The 20,252-nt window shown below is 42.1% G+C and overlaps 1 protein-coding gene across 2 annotated transcripts; it reads left to right on the forward strand.

The window, feature by feature from the left end:
• The first annotated feature begins 591 nt into the window (after positions 1-591).
• Positions 592-20,015, forward strand: LOC121191653 (E3 ubiquitin-protein ligase RNF19A-like). Of its 2 annotated transcripts, none has more exons than XM_041052922.1 (10): positions 592-726; positions 9,731-10,597; positions 13,069-13,277; positions 13,523-13,667; positions 13,848-14,010; positions 14,233-14,347; positions 14,650-14,808; positions 15,728-15,947; positions 16,176-16,319; positions 16,647-20,015. In XM_041052922.1, exons 2-10 carry the CDS (start codon positions 9,990-9,992, stop codon positions 17,458-17,460), a joined length of 2,577 nt encoding a protein of 858 aa, XP_040908856.1. In that variant the 5' UTR covers positions 592-726; positions 9,731-9,989; the 3' UTR covers positions 17,461-20,015. The 2 variants fall into 2 exon arrangements, with proteins under 2 accessions (XP_040908856.1, XP_040908857.1); XM_041052923.1 differs by lacking the exon at positions 592-726 and adding an exon at positions 2,900-2,956.
• Positions 20,016-20,252: the final 237 nt, after the last annotated feature.

Genomic DNA, 20,252 nt, shown 5'->3' on the forward strand with positions numbered 1-20,252 from the left:
CACAGCTGTTATCAGGAAGTGATGTTCCGATAGCTCGATTTGTCTAACAAATAAAAGCACACAAATTTTCTGTACAAGAGAAATTTATATATATGAAGAATGGAGTGTTTTGTGATTTACTGTTTGGCTGTGTATGTTTTGGAACAAGATCTTTTTCCATGGACTTTGGTCCCACTTGATATTCTGCAAACTAGCAGTAAAACAGCCGTGGTGGTAAAAATGGCCATTTGATGTTTTTGATTTTGAAAACACTGTAATTAAAAAAAAACAGGACCAGTCTATGAAATCGAATGTACTGAATGTTATTAATGGAACAACTCAACAGTGAATGTAAAATCAGATTGATGCTTACATGTCAAATACAATGCATCAATAATCAAACCATGAATTAAAAGGCCTGTGTGTCTTTACCAAGTACATCTCACGTATTGTTTGTAAGTGTGTCTCCTTTGGTCAAAAAGGGCAGAGGTGCCTTTCGTAACATGTTTTTTATAGTGTTATTGTTGTTGTGTGTTTTATTGTGAAAAGCGAGCGTTTGATACCGGAGTGTGGATGTTTTGGTGTTATCGTTCTCTGACTTGATCACAACAGTCAGTCGGGGAATGCACTCTTGAGTGTCCTGCGAAGTTTCCTGTAACAAATTTTCAACTGCGGCTCACAGAGAAATGGAGACGGAGGTATACACATCTGTAGTGAAGTGAAGGGACAAGTAGGGGAAATCTAACGGTGAGTGTGTAAAGGAAAAATCTTTATAGCCAGAAGTAGCCAACGCTTGGTTGATATCACACAGATCCAAGAACTTCCTCCTCTGCGGGGCTGACGAAAGGCTAGCAGTTTTTAGCTTTGTTAGCTGGTTAGTTCTCCTCGTTGAACTCCAGGATGGCAGGAATCTTGCACATAAGACCCCTAATCGAGTTTTGTGATCGCTAAGGTAAACTTACGGAAACCTTATTTGTCGATTTAACTCTCTAGTGAGCGAGCAAACACCAGAGCTCAGCTAGTCAGCAACTCTTGAGGCGATTAAAGTTGGTCACTGGCTTCTTGCTAGCCAAATCTGTTTTCGTTAGCTAGGTGGCTAACACTAGTTAGCCAGGTGGAAAGTGTAAACAAAATCTGGTTTATGCTGTGCCGGGCGTCAGATGACGTATAATGTCTTTCATTTCGTCTTTTTGTGAGTTATTGTAATGTATTAATATAAAACAAGCCATGTCTTTTAGACTTCCGTGGCTTTTGTTTTTTTGATGAGATAAAACATTATCTTCAAGATCTTCATTTCCTTAAATTGTTTGCACTCACGGATTAGGACTCAAAAAGACAAATTTATTATACCTGGAATAGCACAACCTTTTCACGTACTCTCTATAAATCACTGGTACAAGTCCGTGCAAATAAATTCTCACTTGCTCAACCTTTATGGGTAACACTTTACTTCAAGTCCCCTAAATAGAATTTATAAGTAAGTGACATGACAGTTGTGTGTGTCATTTTTCTTATTTTGTATTTTAAATGTTACATTTGTTGAATACAGTCAAAAGTGGTCATTTTTGGGTATTTGATTTAATTTTTTATTTAATTAATATTACTGGTTCACCTTTTTAAGGTAAGTTATCTTTAAGGTAAAGTTCATTTTATACCTGAGTGCGTTTGTGATTTCTTCTGTTACTAAACATAGGTGTGGTTCAGTGAATGGAACTTCTTTCCTAAAATGACTTTGTCATCACTTTATAGCATAATCAACAGTGTTTTGCTGAATAAATATCACATGAGTTACAGGACACCATCCTTCCGTATTTACTGTGTGGCTATTATTGTACAGCATGCTGAATTAATTCAAGCGATCCTAACTGGCGCTTTCTGTCAATGAGTCACAGTGCTTTACTTTCTCCTAGTGACCTGTTACTGTTTAACTTTAACAATCTGAGCCTCACACTTCCTGAATGTAGCTGAAATGAAGTTTGGATTTAGGATTGTTTTTTTATTTAAACCCGTGTTTTTGCATTTTACACACACAAAAAATGGTTTTGTGTGTGTGCAGTTTGCTTATGAATAAACCTGTTAGAAGCTCCAGCATCACCCCCAGCCCATCCCTAAAATCTATCTAGGCCAAAAAATTCCCCAGTCTAGTTTAAGGTTAAGTGACCTACATTTGGTGACCAGTTGCCCAGTGGACGTTATTTTCATACTTTATGTTGGAACGTATTTTCCACTGAACCATCCACAGTGTCTTAATTCTGCAACATGACAGTTCTGATCACTCTTTTGAGAAAACAAAGTTTTGTTTTATGCTTGTGCCTATGAAAGAGACCCCTGTCCATACATATACCATTCTCTTTGAGATCTTTATGGATGGAGAAGTTCTTTGCACCATAACCAATCTAAATCTTTTATTTTAAGCTGTATTTGTCTAATCCAGTATCCATCACCCCTCTATCATTGGTGTGACTGTGACGCTGACTGACAGCCAGATAGCCATCTGTGACACAAACACAGAGGACCCATGAGCTGTGAATGGAAGCAAACATTTGCTTTTTTGCAATAATGTCTTCTATCTACAAGCAGGGGCGCTTATCTCTCCTTTGGCTTGATAAATGACCTAGCAAACGTTTGTGCAGCAGGGACAGAGAGTCAACACTTTAACCCTCATTTGTGACTGCTAGAAGGGAAAAATTCTCTAGTTACAATTGGTCTTTTAAATGTGTTGTTTTGCGATCTCTTCTCATTTTCTAGATAATTTAAAGGCAGTAAGATCAGTGCATCCATTGCTTTGATTAAACTGTGAGCCCCAGCACTGCTGGTGAATTGTGAATAACTGTTGGTGTCTCTTTCCTCCTTCATTGTAGCACAGAATGGAACAGGGCTGTCACCCCCATCACACCACCCATCTGCTTCCTGCTCCCCCGCTGTTTGGGGTGAAAAGCTTTTAGCAGAAAAGACAGACAGTGAGGAGACTGTCATGGTATGTTGTGATCAGGAAATGCACGATGCAGAGGGTGGATGGAGTTGAATACCACTCATTCTGTTCCTATGTGAAACTGAATTTAATCCTACATTTGATTTTCGCCACTTGTGGCGGTGAATGATAACCAAAAAAAAACTTGTGACAATTTGCTTTCTTGGTGATTTCCTTCACAACAAATACCACATAGGCCTCAGGTTATTTTTCGTGTAGGAGTTTGGCTTAGTAGGTTTGCAGCAGCCAGACATGACTTAACTGTTAACATGCATAGTTTAGGCGTGGACAGGTTGCCCAACTCTGACTCAGTATTGAGGGTTGACCACAAATTGAATGCCTGAACGTGGGACTAAGTCCTGTGAGGATCTCATGACCTCACGACAGCCTCGCCTCTTTTATCGGGTCATTCAGCAGAAGGTGAGGTCAAGAAGTGGAGAGTCAGAGTGGCCATTGCCAAAGATTCTCCAGCTATCATGGAGGGTGCCTCTGGGTTAGGTCAGGAAGGTTTTCATCTAATTAAAGGCTCTCTCTAGAAAAAGGCTTCAAGGGCTCAAGGGTTAACATGTGGCTCCTATTGCAGCTCAAACCCACTGTGTGGGCTATAAGGCAATTTTGGTATCGCTGCCACAGTCGAGATTGCAGTTTATGTGACACACAGGGACCCAGAAATACTTTGCCACACTTGGCCATTGTAAAAGTAACAGCAAATTTCCTGCACATCCAGGTCCAGTACATATTGGAGTTGTTGATTCTTACTAAGGCTTTACACACTAGTGCATGCAAGTATATTACTGCTTTCTACTGTGGTCCTGAAAATAAGTAATGCACACAGAAGTGGGAGAAACTAAGTGGGATTGCTAAGAAATCAAGCTGTCATTGAAATGAATGGGAAGCAATGTTTGGACCTATGGGATAAATCCATGATGTGGTTCTTCTCCTTGTCAGAGGCCCACTGTGCAGCATAGATGCCCCTCTGTCTAATAAGCAAACGGTATCTCTTCTTGCTCTCCCTCGTTCAAACACAAGTCAGAAGGGCTTATTTCTTTATTTACTGTCTCCATGGTGTCGGATAGAGAATAAACAAAACCTCATGTTCAGATTTGTTTTTGGCACAGTGGAGCATTTTTATAGTTCAGTAGATGATTTAGCTACCTGTTCATTGCATCCTTTGTTGTATCCATAGTTTTAACGATACTGACATTTTAATAAAATGGTTGCCTCATCATAATGTACCAGATACAGTGGAAAAGTACCTTCCCGTGTTGGCTGTAAATCCAAATGTTTAGTAAATAGTGCTGAAAGCAGCTTCAGAGGCTTTCACTCAAGTACCTTCTGTCCCCACTCTCTGTGGAACGTCAGACAGTATTATTATACTTTGGCTAGCAGATAATAGACTAAATAGAGATTCATTAAGCTACTGGGTTACATCGATGTCCAGCTGACAGAAAGTTGGCCTACACCCAATGAGCACTGGGCAATCTAACAATAACTCCCACCCCCAATATGAATTTGGTTCAGATGAATGGTGCTGGATACCGCATTAACAGTTTAAAAATGCTGAAATGTTTGCAGTCAGTGTGCTAGGTAAACCAAGTTATGTGAAAGAAAAGCTTTTCCATAGTTTGTTGTCCAGTCTCTGGGCTCTTCCTCTGTCCAAACTCGTAATCACTGAATGCATTGTCACGATCAGGAAGTCCGTCCTTCAGCTGGAATGTCACCGGAAATTAGCATAGGTGAAGAACACTTTGCAGAAGCACACTTTGAGCTACTTGTTTCCAGTCATGGAAGTTGTTCATTGTATTTGTGATTTCCTTGTCATTACAATCCTTGATTACTCAAAACGCACCCAGACTCAAATCCACACCATTTTTAATCAGCGTTGTCACTCAGGCATTAAAGTTGACACTGGGATTGGGATGGTGGTCAGATGTTGTGCAGCTCCAGAAACCGTTGCATCGTCAACACATACTGTTGCAGTATAAAAGCCACCCATGCTCTTCCGACTTGACTGTGGGAGATAACACAACTGTTTTTAAAACCACTGAATAGATAAATGATATGATACATTTTCAGGCCAGCATAAGGTCATTTAACTGTCACTGAATAGTTCCAGAAAAGGAATTGCCTCTGCAGAGGGGACATCTTCACTGTTGCCTTGTTTTATTTGGGCTACAGCTCTTCTGTTTATTTTGGAAATGGAAGAAGCACTTTTCAACAATGTTAATGTGAATATTCGGGAAAGGATGTTTGTTTGGGAGAAGGCACTGTTCTGTTTATAGCTTATTAATAGTCCAAAAAATTTCAAATGGTGCTTGTGAAACTGTGTTTGACATGCTAACGTGCAATCAAAGACCTGTAACATAAAATGTTCCATTGCAATTTGGTTATGCACCTAATTGTCTCGTTGCAGAATTACAGGCAATGGAAACCTGGATTTATTTTGTTTATGGCTGTGCAGGAGCCAACATGTTATTGCTCTGTGGTCTGCAGGGCTATACTTGTTAAAACCATTACCGCTGAAGCCCCAAGTGACACATTTTTTACTGTTTTTTTTTCCCGGTCCATCTTGACACATAGATTATAGCGTGACTTTAAAAACAACCTTAACTCAGTGACCTTGCATTGACCTTTGTCTTCAGTAGAAAACCACTGGTTTAAATCATGTTACAATGACAATCATGATATAGCAGCAGCTGATGCGAAACTCTTTCTTCTAAGAGTTGACGGAAGGTCGAAACCATTTATTCTGCCGCAGTAGGCTTCCTGCCCTGGGGTTGTCTCAGGAACTGGGACACCATCCCAGTGTGTGAGCCGCGGTTGCATGTTATTGCCCCCGAGCCGCAGAACTTGAATATATGCATGTACATACACACACAAACACACACTGACCGCAGTCACATGGAAAGTCCCACTCACTCTCAGCACAGTGCAGAGGCAGGCTTTTCCAGTTTAATTACGCCTTGTGAGTGTAATTTCACATTGACTTGTGGGTTGCTTGAAATTGCTCCTCTGTCTTGTTAAAATTTCCTCTCGCTCACATGCATGGTGGGTTGGACCAGTACATTATCAAGCTTTGTTATGATGTGCAATTATAGTGTTAGGACACTACCATGTGAGCCTCATTGCGGAGCTGCAGAGTTATGTTCATGTGAAAATCATCTTCTGCTTTTTGTATGTCCGTGACACAGTTCAGAGCCAGGATACAAGCAAAACAACATGTTATTCTTAATTCTTCAGAATGTTCCTGCTTTAGAGAAAGTCCTATCAGTGGACAGTCACCGATTATGAATTCCCTCAGGGAGCTCCACGAAAGGCCATGATGCACCTCAGTAGCGCCAATAAACTGTCTGATGTGTCATCTCACATCACCCCACATCATCCCGTGTCGCTTCACCCACTGTTGGTCTGTGTTGCTTAAATTTCAGATGTGCTGGCTTTGGTTTTCGAATGTGACTTTTTAAACTTTCCCAGCCTCCAATTAAAACACATTACTCTTTGCAACTTGGCTTCAGTGCTAATGGCTTGATGAGATGCAATTATGGTTTACAGACTTTTTTTTCCATCTCATTTATCTGTAGTTCACAGTTAATTATATGGGTTAACATAACATTAAATATACTTATGTGGTGTCGTCAGCTAAATGTGGCTTCTTAGTAAAATTGAGTCCTCTTTACCCTGTTTTTGTTTATTTTTATATATAATTTTTCTTCAAATTCTATATTGAGTGACATACTTCCTGTTAGAAAAATGGTATAATACCTCAGAGATACTTTACTGAGTCGTATGTACCGTTTTGCTGTATTTGATCAGAAATGTACGCTCATTCAACCAAGTCTTTTCTGTTATAGCCATTCTGGGTGACGACAATTGCTGATGCAGGTCTGTCGGTTTATTTAGGGCCAGTAGTCTTTCTGGTTATGACAGCATTTACTTTAAGCCAGTATGAATGCTATCACCTTGATATCACAGTGGTCACAGTGTTGGTACTTTGAATGTGACCTTCAAAGAGGTAACAGGAGCAGGACCAGTTTACACTGCCCATATTTTGTAGCGCTCTTGTTATTGTGTTACAATCAAGGTGAGTGGAGTAAACCTAAGGTTAAACTCTGAAGGGGAAAACTCAAAAATAAAGGTTGCTTGTACAGTTTACAGGCAGCAGGTGACTCAGCCTTTTACATGTATTCTTGTGACTTTTACTGCATGCAGTCAGTTCATAAATGTTTTCAAAGGTTCAGACCTATTCAAAGAGCTAATCATTAGGCTCGAGGGATTGATTGTTTTCTGCTGCAGCGTTTTGTTTAGTTCTCATTTTGTATGTGTGCATAGATACATACACATAGGCTCCTTAGTGTTATCAGTTGGATAATTGCTCGTTGACCTAACAAATGTTGTTTGATGCAATAAGCCTCATACATTTTTCATCTCATATTTACATCTGAGTTACAGGATAGCAACCTGTAGAACCTCTTATGCTGCAGAGGGACTGTGGACAGAGACCTGCTCTGCAGGCTGCAGGCCATATTTAGGCCTTGTATCTCAAATGTGTCAAGAGCCAGCTTAGATGGATTGCAGTTTACATCTGGCTTCAGAAGGCCTCTCAAATTCACATCAAGAGACCACTTGTGATAAGATGCTGGGGAACCAGACCACTGCTAAACAGAAAAAAAACACATTTGTGCCTGTACATGTAGTTGTATAAGAGGATTGAAGTGGCAGTTTGATGCCGAATGCATTTGAAACCTTGTCTAAATTGTTTGGCATGAGAAAGTTATTTCAGTGCTGGTTAGTAATATAAAATTAATTCAACTTACAATATTTGGTTGATTTAAAGGAGGAAGGACAGTCAGCTTCTAAACTGGTGCAGTCCAGGCACTGGACAGACTTTGGCCTCTAGCTATGCAACCAAAAGGCTTTTTTTTTTATCTTGCTCCAATACTGAAGTAGCCGTAGTAAAAGTTAACTGCTGCCTTTATGTCATCATGGGAAGGGAAAAACCGCAGCCAGTCAGACCGAAGTTTGTAGGTTATGAGACCAGGCATTTGTGCTTTGCTGCCCCAGTTGAGATTTACAGTGGGCTTGTTAATTAGTCACCTTTTGGCTCCCGCTGGAATTTTCCTGAAATTAGTCCCTAATGGCAAACACACACACACAAACAAACACAAGCTTGGAGAACAGGCAGAGGGAAATCACCCTTTGTCCTCCATATTGCATATATGGTTTTATGCGTAAGGGTTTTGAAAGATAATTCAGCAATTATAGTTTTGAGGACATGTGACGACCAGTGAAGGCAAGATCTCACGTTTTCACAAAAGTATGTGAAGTTGTTCAGATTCCTGTGGTTTAAACATAGCGAGAAGTTAAACCAAAGAAGGATGCAATCTTTTAACTGTGACACAGTCTGCTTTTTTTTTTTCTTCCTTTTTTGGAGGAGTGGGAAAACTGTTGAAATGGAATAAGAAATCAAGAGTGTAAATTGTGTGTGTACCTCATGGTCAAAACAGTGTACTCAAAGGAGATGCCAGTTTTGGGTAAATTTGGGCAAAACAAATTATTTTTTCCATTTAAGCTGGGAACTCGTCACATAATTGTATTGTAACTTGATCTAGCTATTGATTTTTAAAGATACATTGTGTGTTTTGGACTGGTCTGCAAAAAAAAGGAAAACAGGACAGTTTTTTATCTTGTAGAGTGCAAAGGTTTTGGTTAGAAATTTCCAAATTGAGTCTAACTATTCAAAGTGGTCATGTGTCCAGCATATTTGATTTTCTTTACAACTGGAATCTCTGTGGTGGTGTTGAATAATGATTTTCACAATCTGTTATTATTTTAAAACTTTTAAAACATTACCTTTCAACAGTGTAGTTGTCTTATTGGCTACTGAGACTAGTTTGTAATTCTGCTGATAAGTTATTCGATTTAAATAAACATACACATTGTATGTTATCTTAGCTATAGCACAGCATCAGATGGTGCTGTTAAAATCTGGGGCTGTGTCTCTTGCTGAAATGCAAACAGTGAGACATAAGCATTTCATTCCATTCTGCTTCTTCCATCAGTCTGTCTTTTTAGGACTCAGCTCAGAGCAGAGATGTTTATCCACAACATGTGAATTCATTGGCTGGGTTCGGATCTGTGAGTTCAGTGGAAGCCCGCACAGCACCACACCCGCAAACTGTGGGTCTCTAGTGTCTTTTGTGTTGATATATGTCAGCAGGACAGAATCATGAGAATCTACAAGTGCATTTAAATCTGCCCTCACAGAGGATGAGTTATTCTCAAATTGTTCACTTTGTGTAAAACATGAACATGTGGAAGCACTTGAGGCAAGGTGCGGCTGCTCTAGAGGCACATTGACACAGCTGTGGCCACATCTGAGATCTGTGGTGGAAAAACACAAAATTTTGTCTTGTTTTCTTCTGAACTTGACTAATACAGACTCTAGGGAAAGCCTGCAGTCGGTTATGTAAGCAGACTAACGTGCATATACACAGAAGACACGCCTGAAAAAATGTCTCCAGCCTGCCAAAAAATATTTAATTATCAAAGGGATGGTCTTCCCTTAACACAGAGACCAGTGAAACCCTTCACTGGTTAAAGTTTGTCAGATCTTTACTGTTGTATCTCCAGGTGATTGGTTGTCTTGCATCCTGGAGAACAGACCTGCTGCATTTTGCTTCCAAATGCCTCTGTTTTTGCAGCAGTACATTAAAAGTTAATGCATTCAGCTGTGGTTCAGTACCTTACTCTCTTTTTTCTTTTTTTTTCTGTTTCTCTCAGGTTACTGTTCTACATCTGAGCATCTGCATCTCAGCCTCAACAGAACTCCTTCATCACTGTGATTTAAATCCAGGACAGACCACACCGCTGACTTCAGTACCAACTTGAAGCCACTATGTCCTAGCTAACAGCAGCCCAGCTCCCTTCCCTGACCACCCTGTCCCTTAAACCCCAGTCCTCCTCCCTCTCGCTGTCCCTCAGCTCCTCTCCTGATGTGGTGATTTCTGGTGGCAGCACCAGCAGCGCCCCTTCTGGCGTGATGAGCAGCTTGCACCAGCAACATCATGGCAGCACAGGCTCAGAGCGAGATCTTCACTCTGCCGCCTCCTCTGTCAGCCTCCCTTCAGTCAGAAAGACCCCCAAGAAGCGCCGTCTGTCCCTCCACTCGCTCTTCGGGCGGCGGCGGCGACCTGACCGCGACCCAAAGCGAAAGTCCAGGCATCTGCAGACTGGAGCTGGAGTGGACGGCATTGTCAGCACTGAAATTGTCCAATCAGAGACTTTCCATGATAAAACTTCTGCACACTCCGCACCGGGTGTAGCATCAACTTCATCAGCGTCGGGGTCTTCATCAGAGCTGCTGGAGTGCCCCCTGTGCCTACTGCGCCATGCACGCGAGCGCTTCCCAGACATCATGACCTGTCACCACCGCTCATGTGCAGACTGCCTGCGACAGTATCTGCGCATAGAGATCTCAGAGTCTCGTGTCAACATCAGCTGCCCCGAGTGTTCAGAGCGCTTCAATCCCCACGACATCCGGATGATCCTGGGAGACCGGGCCCTCATGGAGAAGTATGAGGAGTTCATGCTGAGGAGGTGGCTGGTGGCTGAACCTGACTGCCGCTGGTGCCCTGCCCCAGATTGTGGGTAAGAAACTTAGCTTAGGGATTATTTAGGCTACTCAGTGAATAACATGTTAAGACAACCTGCGATTTACATAAAGAGCGACTTACCAGGTGAATCAAGGTGAAAGCTTTCTTAATTTTGTTCAGTCTTGGGAGATGAGAGTGACGTAATGCTTTAAAAAGACCTTTAGTCTGCTCCGCAAAGGTTTTGCAGTCAAATAACAGGAAGCAACAAAGAATACAGCAATTTATTGAATCTGTTTAAGTTTCAGAATCACTCTTTCTAAGATTTGTGTGATGCACTGCTGACATAACCAAATACACAAGTCCCAAAATAACAGTAAGCAGCTACATCAAGGAAACTCCAAGGCTGTAATCTGGCCTTTTGAAGTTCACCCCAGCTCCTGCACTGATGCCTGAGTTATAAATAACTCGCAGCAGTAATAGACCTGTTTATTCTGTCAGCCTAATGAGTCAGCCAGAAAAGATGTGAGCAGCAAGTGAATGATGCCTGTCGTAGCTAGACTGTATCTGTCATTTTTCCAAGCACATGCACTAAATATAAATAAAAAAAGATTTATGTTATGATGCTTGAAGAGAGTTAAACAGATTAAACTGACTGTGAGACTATAAAAATTAAAGAGTACCATAATAAAACAGCATAAAAAAGGTTAAAAAGAAAGTTGAAATGACCAAAAAAAAAAAAAAAAAACCTATTGAATTTGTGTTTTTGGGAGGCAGATTATTAGCTTGAGGTCAGATGTTCAGTTCTGCAAACTTCCTTTAGCCACCTGACAAAATACATGTTATTGAATCTGTGTTGTTTCTTTCAGTTAGAAATGATTTTTCTGGTTTCCCTCTTTCACACAGAGGTGACGGTGTAGGTGAGGGTGAGGGTGAGGTGAGGGCCGTATATGTTTGGAGCTGGTAGGGATTTCAACAGTTTGCTCACAGGGGCCTGAACTGAAGCCGACATTAGGTTCTCCCTGCTCAGTAGGTCACCCTGCTTCACCTGCTGCTCGCTGCATCTTTAGGCCAGAACCACCGCCGTGCACACGGTGTACTTGTACTGCTCATGTACACTTGCAGCAGCCTGTAGTTTTTGCCACAGGAGGATTGCTGGACAAAAACAATATTTGTGTATCCATAGAGTTTTGGTTCATTAGCTCACATTCCCTGCATTCAGTTCTCACCATTAGTTCAGTTTTTGAGTGATTGCTGAATTCAGTAATTCTTTTACACTTCGCTCACTCTCATGGCTTTGTTTCATCAACACTGCTGACTCTGTCTGTTAGAATAATGGCTCTTTCATGAGCTTGCTTCAGCTCTTCTTGCTGTGTTCCTCCAAACAGTTCAGCTCTGGCTCACTGCCACTCTCTCCACCGGTTAATGCTCTTGCCGTTGATTGTTGTGTAATTGCACTTGCAAGTTACTGGGTGTTGTTGTCCAGCTCAGCAGTTATGGTTGTCAGCTCCAAGAATCCTCTGCATGAAAGGACAAATCATTTATCTTTATGTGGGGTTTGAGCGGCTGTGTTTTGGTGTTTGCATATTTACACCTTTTATAAGTTCAGCACTGTTTTTGTATGTGGTGCAAAATAGGGTGTGTTTCAAAAGGAAGCCACTAGTTATCAACAGTATAAAAACATACAGAAATACAGTTGTTGCAATGAAAGTGTGTTACCAAAAGGTCCATTTGGAAGCTGCCCCATCCAGCTACAACCGTTCCACCATTTGCTATCGGTTTACTTCACCAAGGTGTTACTGGAGACTGTCTGAAAACTGTCTAGACTGAATGTTTTTTAGGTATATGTGTCCACGCTCACAACCCCCACTGCTTGACTACCAAACACATCAGTTGGGAGGGTGGTTACAGTAAAAGGTTGATTTCATAACAGTGTTCCCAGTACTTTCATTTTTGTTTCCTTCCTTTTCTGATATTGATTCTGCATGGGTCACGTCCGACTTTGAGTTGAAGAGATCTTTTAAACTACCAGATGTGCCATAGTTTAACTCACTGTGGCTTGTCTGGTATCAGCTGATGTTAGTAAGTCTATTTGATAAAATACTTATCTAAATTCGTGAGAAAGTCAGCTGATGCCTCTCTCATGCTGCGCGGTTCTCAATAAGAGCTTTTAAATTGGCCGTTGTAATGATTGATGAGGGGCACCATGGTGACATGCAGTCACACAGAACTGATTGTGCCATCATTGATTTATTGTAACAGAGCTCATTGGTGGAATCATCATGGAAAGTCAGGTAATTTCCTGTGTTTATGTAACACACATTCCTGAAGCTATAAATAGTACCAGTGCATACTGAGAAAGTTTGTATTTAAACACGCTGGGTATTGCTTCTCAGTTTTACCCACCCAGTTTCATTCTCCTGCACTTTTAGCCCTGCTGACCCCTACTGTTGTGCTGAGCTACTACACCCACGCTCTCTTACAAGCAACTGTTGACCACCTACGTGGGCTGTATTTTTCCTCTCTCAGTTACGCAGTCATCGCGTTTGGCTGTGCCAGCTGCCCAAAGATCACTTGTGGACGCGAGGGGTGTGGGACAGAGTTCTGCTACCACTGCAAACAGCTGTGGCATCCCAACCAGACATGTGACACGGCGCGGCAACAAAGGGCCCAGAACCTCCGGCTGAGGAGTTTCAGGTCCTCCTCCCTCAGCTACAGCCAAGAGAGCGGAGCTGCAGGTAGCTTATAAATAAGTTCCTTCATGCAAATGCACACAGACTGAACAGGCCAGTTTCTTTGGTATTTGCACACAAAACAAAATAATAATCACACACATCTGCGCCTTCAGCACACCCATCACCTTTTTTTAGCCTCATAGTCACGCACAGATGATTTCACAGAACACAACACGCACTGTAAACATTCAGCAAAAATACAGCATGTAAAACGCTTCTCTGGCTTAATCTCAATCGACCTCCGCTAGGTGATGACATCAAGCCGTGTCCTCGTTGCGCTGCCTACATCATCAAGATGAATGATGGGAGCTGTAATCACATGACCTGTGCTGTCTGCGGCTGTGAGTTTTGCTGGCTCTGCATGAAGGAGATCTCTGACCTGCACTATTTAAGGTGAGATGAACATACAGTTGATTTAAAAACTGCTTCTTTGTCCATTTTATCAGCTGAGTTTGAGTTCTTTTACATTAGTTTCATTATTCACTATTCACACTCTCTCTCTCACACAGATATTTTCTGTCTCTCCATTATCCCTCACAAATCTTCTTCTCTCTTTCTCTTCCGTCCTCCCAGTCCGTCAGGCTGCACATTCTGGGGGAAGAAGCCCTGGAGCAGAAAGAAGAAGATCCTCTGGCAGCTCGGCACGCTAGTGGGAGCGCCCGTTGGCATCGCCCTTATTGCCGGCATCGCCATTCCCGCAATGATCATTGGTATCCCAGTCTATGTGGGCAGAAAGGTGAGGGCTACCACCAGTCAGCTGAGGAATAATATGTAATTGCAGCAGTCAAAATCAACAGCTTAATGAGACAAGTGGAATTAAAGAGGGCGGAGGAGACACTGAATAAAGGCACCCATCAGTGGGTGTAGTTCTTCGTCTTTTTAAGAGAGAGACCAAAGGATTTTCTGTGGTTTCAGAGTCATATCTGCCCAAAATGTGATTTAATTTTTCCCCCCTCAGATCCATAACCGCTATGAGGGTAAGGACATCTCCAAACACAAGAGGAACTTGGTAATAGCTGGCGGTGTGACATTGTCTGTGATCGTGTCGCCTGTGGTGGCTGCAGTCACTGTTGGTAAGAAAGAAGTGTTTTTCTCTGTTTTCCCTCTTGTGTGTCTCCACTTCACCATCTGTTTCTCAGCTACATTTAAATTATTCACAAGACTTTTCTCTGTGAGTCAGTAGTAGAATGCAAGTACTGTATAAAAGCATCATCTGGGGAAATTGGCTCAAAACATTTGTCACATGCCATCTTTCTGCTTGGGAAATTTTTTTTTACAGTGTTTTGGAAAGGAATATGTTGTATACTGGATTTCCAGTTTACCACTGAACCACAATAAAACTTGCCACTGTGTGTGTTTACATTGTGTTGTGTAGGCATCGGTGTTCCCATCATGCTGGCTTACGTCTACGGAGTCGTCCCGATCTCACTGTGTCGGAGCGGAGGCTGTGGAGTGTCTGCTGGCAATGGCAAAGGGGTGCGAATCGAGTTTGATGATGAAAATGACAACATAGGCAGTGGGGCTGCAGCCACAGGCAAGTATCTGATCAGCTGACTTGGTAAAATGAAGAAAAGAAAAATACAGGAAGGCAAAGTCACTTTTTTTCCCCTGCATGACACAGTGAGTCTGCAAAATACAAGATGCAAAACTACAGGCCAAAGAAGGCTGATACACAATGAAACAGTGAGGTTAAAAAGAAAACTACAAACACAGGGATGACAGTAAATCTGCTTCTAAGTACATGTAATTAACCAGACTGTAGACAACAATATGTGTTATTATACACAACATTTTCACATCAAGGTCTAACACAGAACCTGAGTATCTGGAAAACACCAGCAGTGTTTTTTATAGCAGCCATGGGACAAGTGGTTTTGGTCTGTGTTTACACTCATACTTTTTCCAACTCTGTTTGGCATGTAGAGGTACACCTGCATCCATCAGCGCCCTTTGTGTGTACAAACATTATTCATAGCCCTTGAAATGCCAAAACAGTTGACGGGAGTCGCAGACAAGTGTTTGATGGTGTGATGGTGTGAAATGACTGGCGTGCGGCGTCAGTGGTTTCTCCTGTCAGCGGGTGTTTGTCAGACTGATGGCCGCATGAGGTTGAGCGCGTCTTGCTTTCATAGGAGGTGCTGAAGGAAAGGGATTGTATTTCCCACGGCTTCTGTCAACACTGTGAGTGATAATTAGGAATCCACAGGACAGCAGGGACTCTGACTTTCCCAGGAACATAAGGTGTGAGACATGATGGCACTTTTTTCACACCTCAGAATTCATCAGTCATATTATGCCTCTCAAGCAGTCACTTCTTTTGCATTATCACACTTGGTAAAGTAGCAGACTTTGATCGAGGACCCTGGGTTCAAAGTTATTTCATCAGCCACAACCTTCTGCGAATGTAATAAAATGACAAAATCCTTCTTTTCTGTCCCCGCTCTTCTTCACAGACACAACCTCGGTGGCGGAGACGCGGCTCAACAACCCCAGCCTCGGAGATGGAGCGAGCGTCGGTGGTCTGACAGGCCTGAGCCTCAGTGTCAGCGGGAGCCACATGGAACGCTGCGGCATGAGCTCCGCTCAGCGGGACAATATGAGCGACAACGCCAGCACCACAGCCCTCGCAGGGACCAGCATCACTGGCAGCCTGTCTGGCAGCTGCTACAACAGGTGACGGACTGGTTCTGATTATCTCTGCTTTGTTATAAATGTTTATGGTTTCAATTATAGCCAGAAAACTGTTCTGATTGAACAATAAACATGATCTGGATCAGCACAAACGTTACCATGTCACCAGGAAAGAGTGCTTATTTCATGCAGGCGTGTTTAGCAAGAAAGAGGAGCATGTTGATGAGTTTGAGATTTTGTGTAATTAATTGTTTTTTTTTTTCCTCCTAGGATGGAGGTGCAGGCTGATGTCCAGAAGGAGCGCTGCAGTCTGAGTGGAGAGTCAGCCACTGTCAGTCTCGGGACTATCAGTGACAACGCCAGCACAAAAGCCATGGCAGGATCCATCCTCAACGCCTACATGCCTCTGGAAAGGTCAGCAGTCAGAGCAAACTCATCCTACGTGTTGCCGCAGCAAATTTATGACCTGTTTTCCCTTTTCACTGTCCCAGTTTTTTCTTGGACCTTTTGACCACAGGGCGTCTGTGGTCGAATTGTTTAAAGGAAAAGCAGTATGTGTGTGTATGTGTTCGTATTCATTGTGCTGCATGGCGTCTGCTTAGTGGAGAATGATGCTTGAAGCACAGCAAAATTCTTGTCATTTGTGGTGTTTGATTGTTCTATAATTAAAAGTCTTTAAATATGCATGTAGATACACGTGGATGACTTTTGCTGTGAGTTAAGTTTTATTTTATTTTGCAGAGACAATAGCCTGGAAGTTCAGGCAGACGTGGAGTCCAAACAGGAGAAGGTGAGACACTGCAGCGGAAGCAGCAGCCTGGATGAAGCTAGCTGTAGCAGTGGCGCTGCTGGCCTCAAAGGAGCTAACGGCGGCACATGCCCGTGCTCGTGCCCCTCCACGTGCTGCTGCACTCAGCACGACAACCACTGCTGCCCCTCGTCTCCCTGGTCAAAGGAGCCCTCCGCTTCAGGGGGCAAAAAGAGCAAAGGAAAGCTTTGGAAAAGAGCTAGCGGCAGCAAAGGCGAAACAAAAATTAATGAAACACAAGGAGACATGGATGCTCAGCTCCTGGAGCAGCGCAGCACTAACTCCTCAGAGTTTGATTCTCCATCCCTGAGCGGCAGCCTTCCCTCTGTGGCCGACTCGCACTGTAGCCACTTCTCATCAGAGCTCAGCTGCTCAGACCCCGAAACCTCAAGACCAGCTCACCCACCCTGCTCCTCCCTGATGGACCCGCACGCTCATCATCCCGTCACCGCCTTCAATGACATCACTATCACACCCTTGCCCGAGGTGGAGAACGACCGCCTGGAGCATTATCCACCTCAGTGCAGCCATGCGACCTTCACCCACCACCATCTCCTGTCTGCATCTCCACCTGCTTCGCCAAAAGAGGGAAGTAGTGGGACTTATCTGTACATCAGCGAGGAGACTGTTGGCGCTGTCGCAGACACGGGGCCAGAGGAGGGCGAGAGCGTGAAAGAGACCACCAACAACACTGCAGTACAGCCTGTTAGCCCGATGAGGAAGCGCTGTATACAAACAGATATCTAAAACAACTCTTCACTTCTTCTGCTGTTGGCTTTGTCACCACTGCTAGCTCAAGTTAGCCTTATCACCTTATTTCACTCTTGAGCGAAGCAGCCGACTCATCTTTTGAAGCTGGTGATCAACTTTCAACAAGTTATACTACATTTTTTAATCTGCTGTGGAGGCAGGAATATTACATGAATGTCAGTCTGTACAGTTACAGAGAGGGTCGAGGTCGAAGTTGGAGAGAGTAAAGTAATAATCAGGAGCACAGTAAAGTCAGAGCAGATTGTGTGGTTCTGTAATTCAGTGGCAGGCACAGGCAGACGTGTGAAGCTGTTATTGAAGCCGCAGAAAGGCAGATAGAAGGTGGAGCTGAATGTATGTGGACAGGTTTAAAGCAGGTTATTGGTGTGGTGAGATACTACAGAGGGCTGTTCATCTATCCAGCTGTTACGATGATCTGCAGAGTCTGACATTGTCAGTCTGCACCCCTGAATGATTTTCTGAATCCAAACTCAAACCAGTTCTTACTCTTTCCTGATGCTTAGAAAAAGCAGAACTGATAAAGCTGGATAGGAGCAAGTAAAATGTCTGATATCCCTTTCAGTGGTAAATTGAGCTGCTATTATAAAGCATTACCTGTTCTCCTTTGTCAGACCTGCAAAAAAATCTGGTTTTCGTGGGGGTTTGCGAGAATCAGGGAGGGAGATGTCATCACTGTGGTCCACCACTGTGCCACCACTTCATTCTGTGACTTCTCAATGGTGAGAAACACCGCAGCTGAAGGATTGTTGAACCTTCTGTCGAGCGTCTAAACCTAAGCAGGACCAGTCCTTACAGTAGCAGATTTTATTTTTCCATAATCATCTATAAAGAAGTGATTATTATTGCTTTTGTTTAAAATGTGACCCGTTTTTTTTTTTGTGTTATGTGTTTGCCTATTTTTATTTTCCATTTTGGGAAAGTTGGTTTTAATGTTGAAGCCCTGTGTTGGGTCCAAACTTTTTAGTAAAAAAAATAATCAGGTGGGAATTGTGTTGCTTCCTTCATAACTACAGTGGATTTAAGTTGCCACCTTGCATTAATTAAGTCTTCACAAGCCCCTGTCTGCAGTGGTTAAAATATTTTTTTTTTGTGTTTGCACCTCTGCAAATGTAAACCAAGTTTTCACTGCAGTTTTTAGAATATCGTTGAATTATGAAAGGTATATAAAAACTTCTTTTTTTTTTTCAAATTTTGAAAATGTAGCATTTCTTAAATGTCATTGGGCTTGTTTTAGTTATCAGTCACTAAAACTGGAAAGCCATCCAAACAATGTATTTGCAATAAGAAAACTAAGCTTTTGAGTAACTTTACAAGAAGAGCAGATATTTCTGATCTACTTTATTTCAGAAATATGTTTGTTGTGCAATGAGAAACTCTTGTTGTGTATTGGAGCACATACATTTCTCAGTGGTTTCATATTCATTAGTGAATGTATGTTAATAATGTTACATTTGTGATTCTCCCTCAGTAATATCCAAATCAAAATATTATTTTTGATTCAGAGCTTTGGGTGTATTTTAACTACAGTATGTTTAAAAAGGTTCTCAGTCCTCACAAATGCAAATAATTTAATATTTGTTGGACCCACAGTGCCTTTTGGGGAAAAGCCCTTCGTTAGTGTTTTTATTTTATTTTCATTTCCTCATTCTGTATGTCTTCAAATGATAAACATAAAAATCATAAGTGAATGAATAATGTTTGCCTCATAAAATGCTTGAAATGCACGAAACCCGAAGCTCACCCTCCCTGTAGCTTGTTTAGTTAACCAAAGACTGCTCTCAGGCCACTGAGGTTTAGACTACAACACTTGACAGAGTACAAAGGTACCTGAACCATTTCCTTGAAATCTACTTTAATACACAATTAGAGTTCATTGCATATAGCTGAAAAATGGCTTCTTTTGACCAGACAAGTCATAGCAATACAACATCGGATAAACCCTAATTAGGAGGCACAACTTTAAATCTCAAGACCAAAATGTTTTGGTTTTTTTTTTTTGCTATAAAGTCATTTTTAGGAATAATAATTTGGAAAATCTTCCCCTTGAAGTAGGCAAAATCTGTTTATGTGCTGTATGAAGGTTAGTCAGCACGTGTTGGCAATAAAACCCTTCTTATCCAAAGCGATCAGCATCATGAGCAGCAGCTGCAGAGAATTTTCGCCCTGACCACAGACTGCTCTGTCGTCTCAGCCAGCCAAGCTCAGCGTGAGCTGCCTGGGAGTAAAGAGCTGCTCATCACCAGAGTAGCTGTGTTGATGACTAACAGGAAGTTTTGGTGCAATTCAAAAGCCTCCAGCTGCAGGATATTCACACCTTGTTTATGTTCCTTCTGATGAGGAAAAAAAAGAAGAAGAAATGCCTGTTTATTTCCTGTGAGTTTTATATTATTATTTGAAGACTAGTGCCAGGTCTATTTTTTAACTTGGTCGAAAGCAGCATATGCTATTTGAAAAAGTATATATTTCCTAATTATTTGCTTTATAACGTGCATATAAATGCATATCCTTAAACAATAAAATTCTCAATCAAGCTTTGCTGTCTGTATGTTTTCACATAAAAATGATTGTTTCGATTGTCATTCACATTTCATGCTGCCCTGTACAACTACTGTTGACCTGGAAGACCAGTGAGCAGCAGTTGTGGTTCAAGGAAACGATAACCTCTCTAATCCCTGGACAGAAATACATAAACTTAACCAGTTCATTCTAACTTAATAACCAGTTTGACTGGGAGTGATTCCTATACTTGCAGAAATAAAGTCACATTG

The sequence above is a fragment of the Toxotes jaculatrix genome, chromosome 13, assembly GCF_017976425.1.
Source record: "Toxotes jaculatrix isolate fToxJac2 chromosome 13, fToxJac2.pri, whole genome shotgun sequence".
In the NCBI taxonomy this organism is placed as follows: Eukaryota; Metazoa; Chordata; class Actinopteri; family Toxotidae; genus Toxotes; species Toxotes jaculatrix.

Coding starts and splice junctions, on each gene's coding strand:
- LOC121191653 (XM_041052922.1), top strand. CDS start 9,990: ATGAGCAGCTTGCACCAGCAACATCATGGCAGCACAGGCTCAGAGCGA. Junction 14,348..14,649: donor GGTGGCTGCAGTCACTGTTG/GTAAGAAAGAAG, acceptor TGTGTTGTGTAG/GCATCGGTGTTCCCATCATG. Junction 16,320..16,646: donor GCCTACATGCCTCTGGAAAG/GTCAGCAGTCAG, acceptor TTTATTTTGCAG/AGACAATAGCCTGGAAGTTC.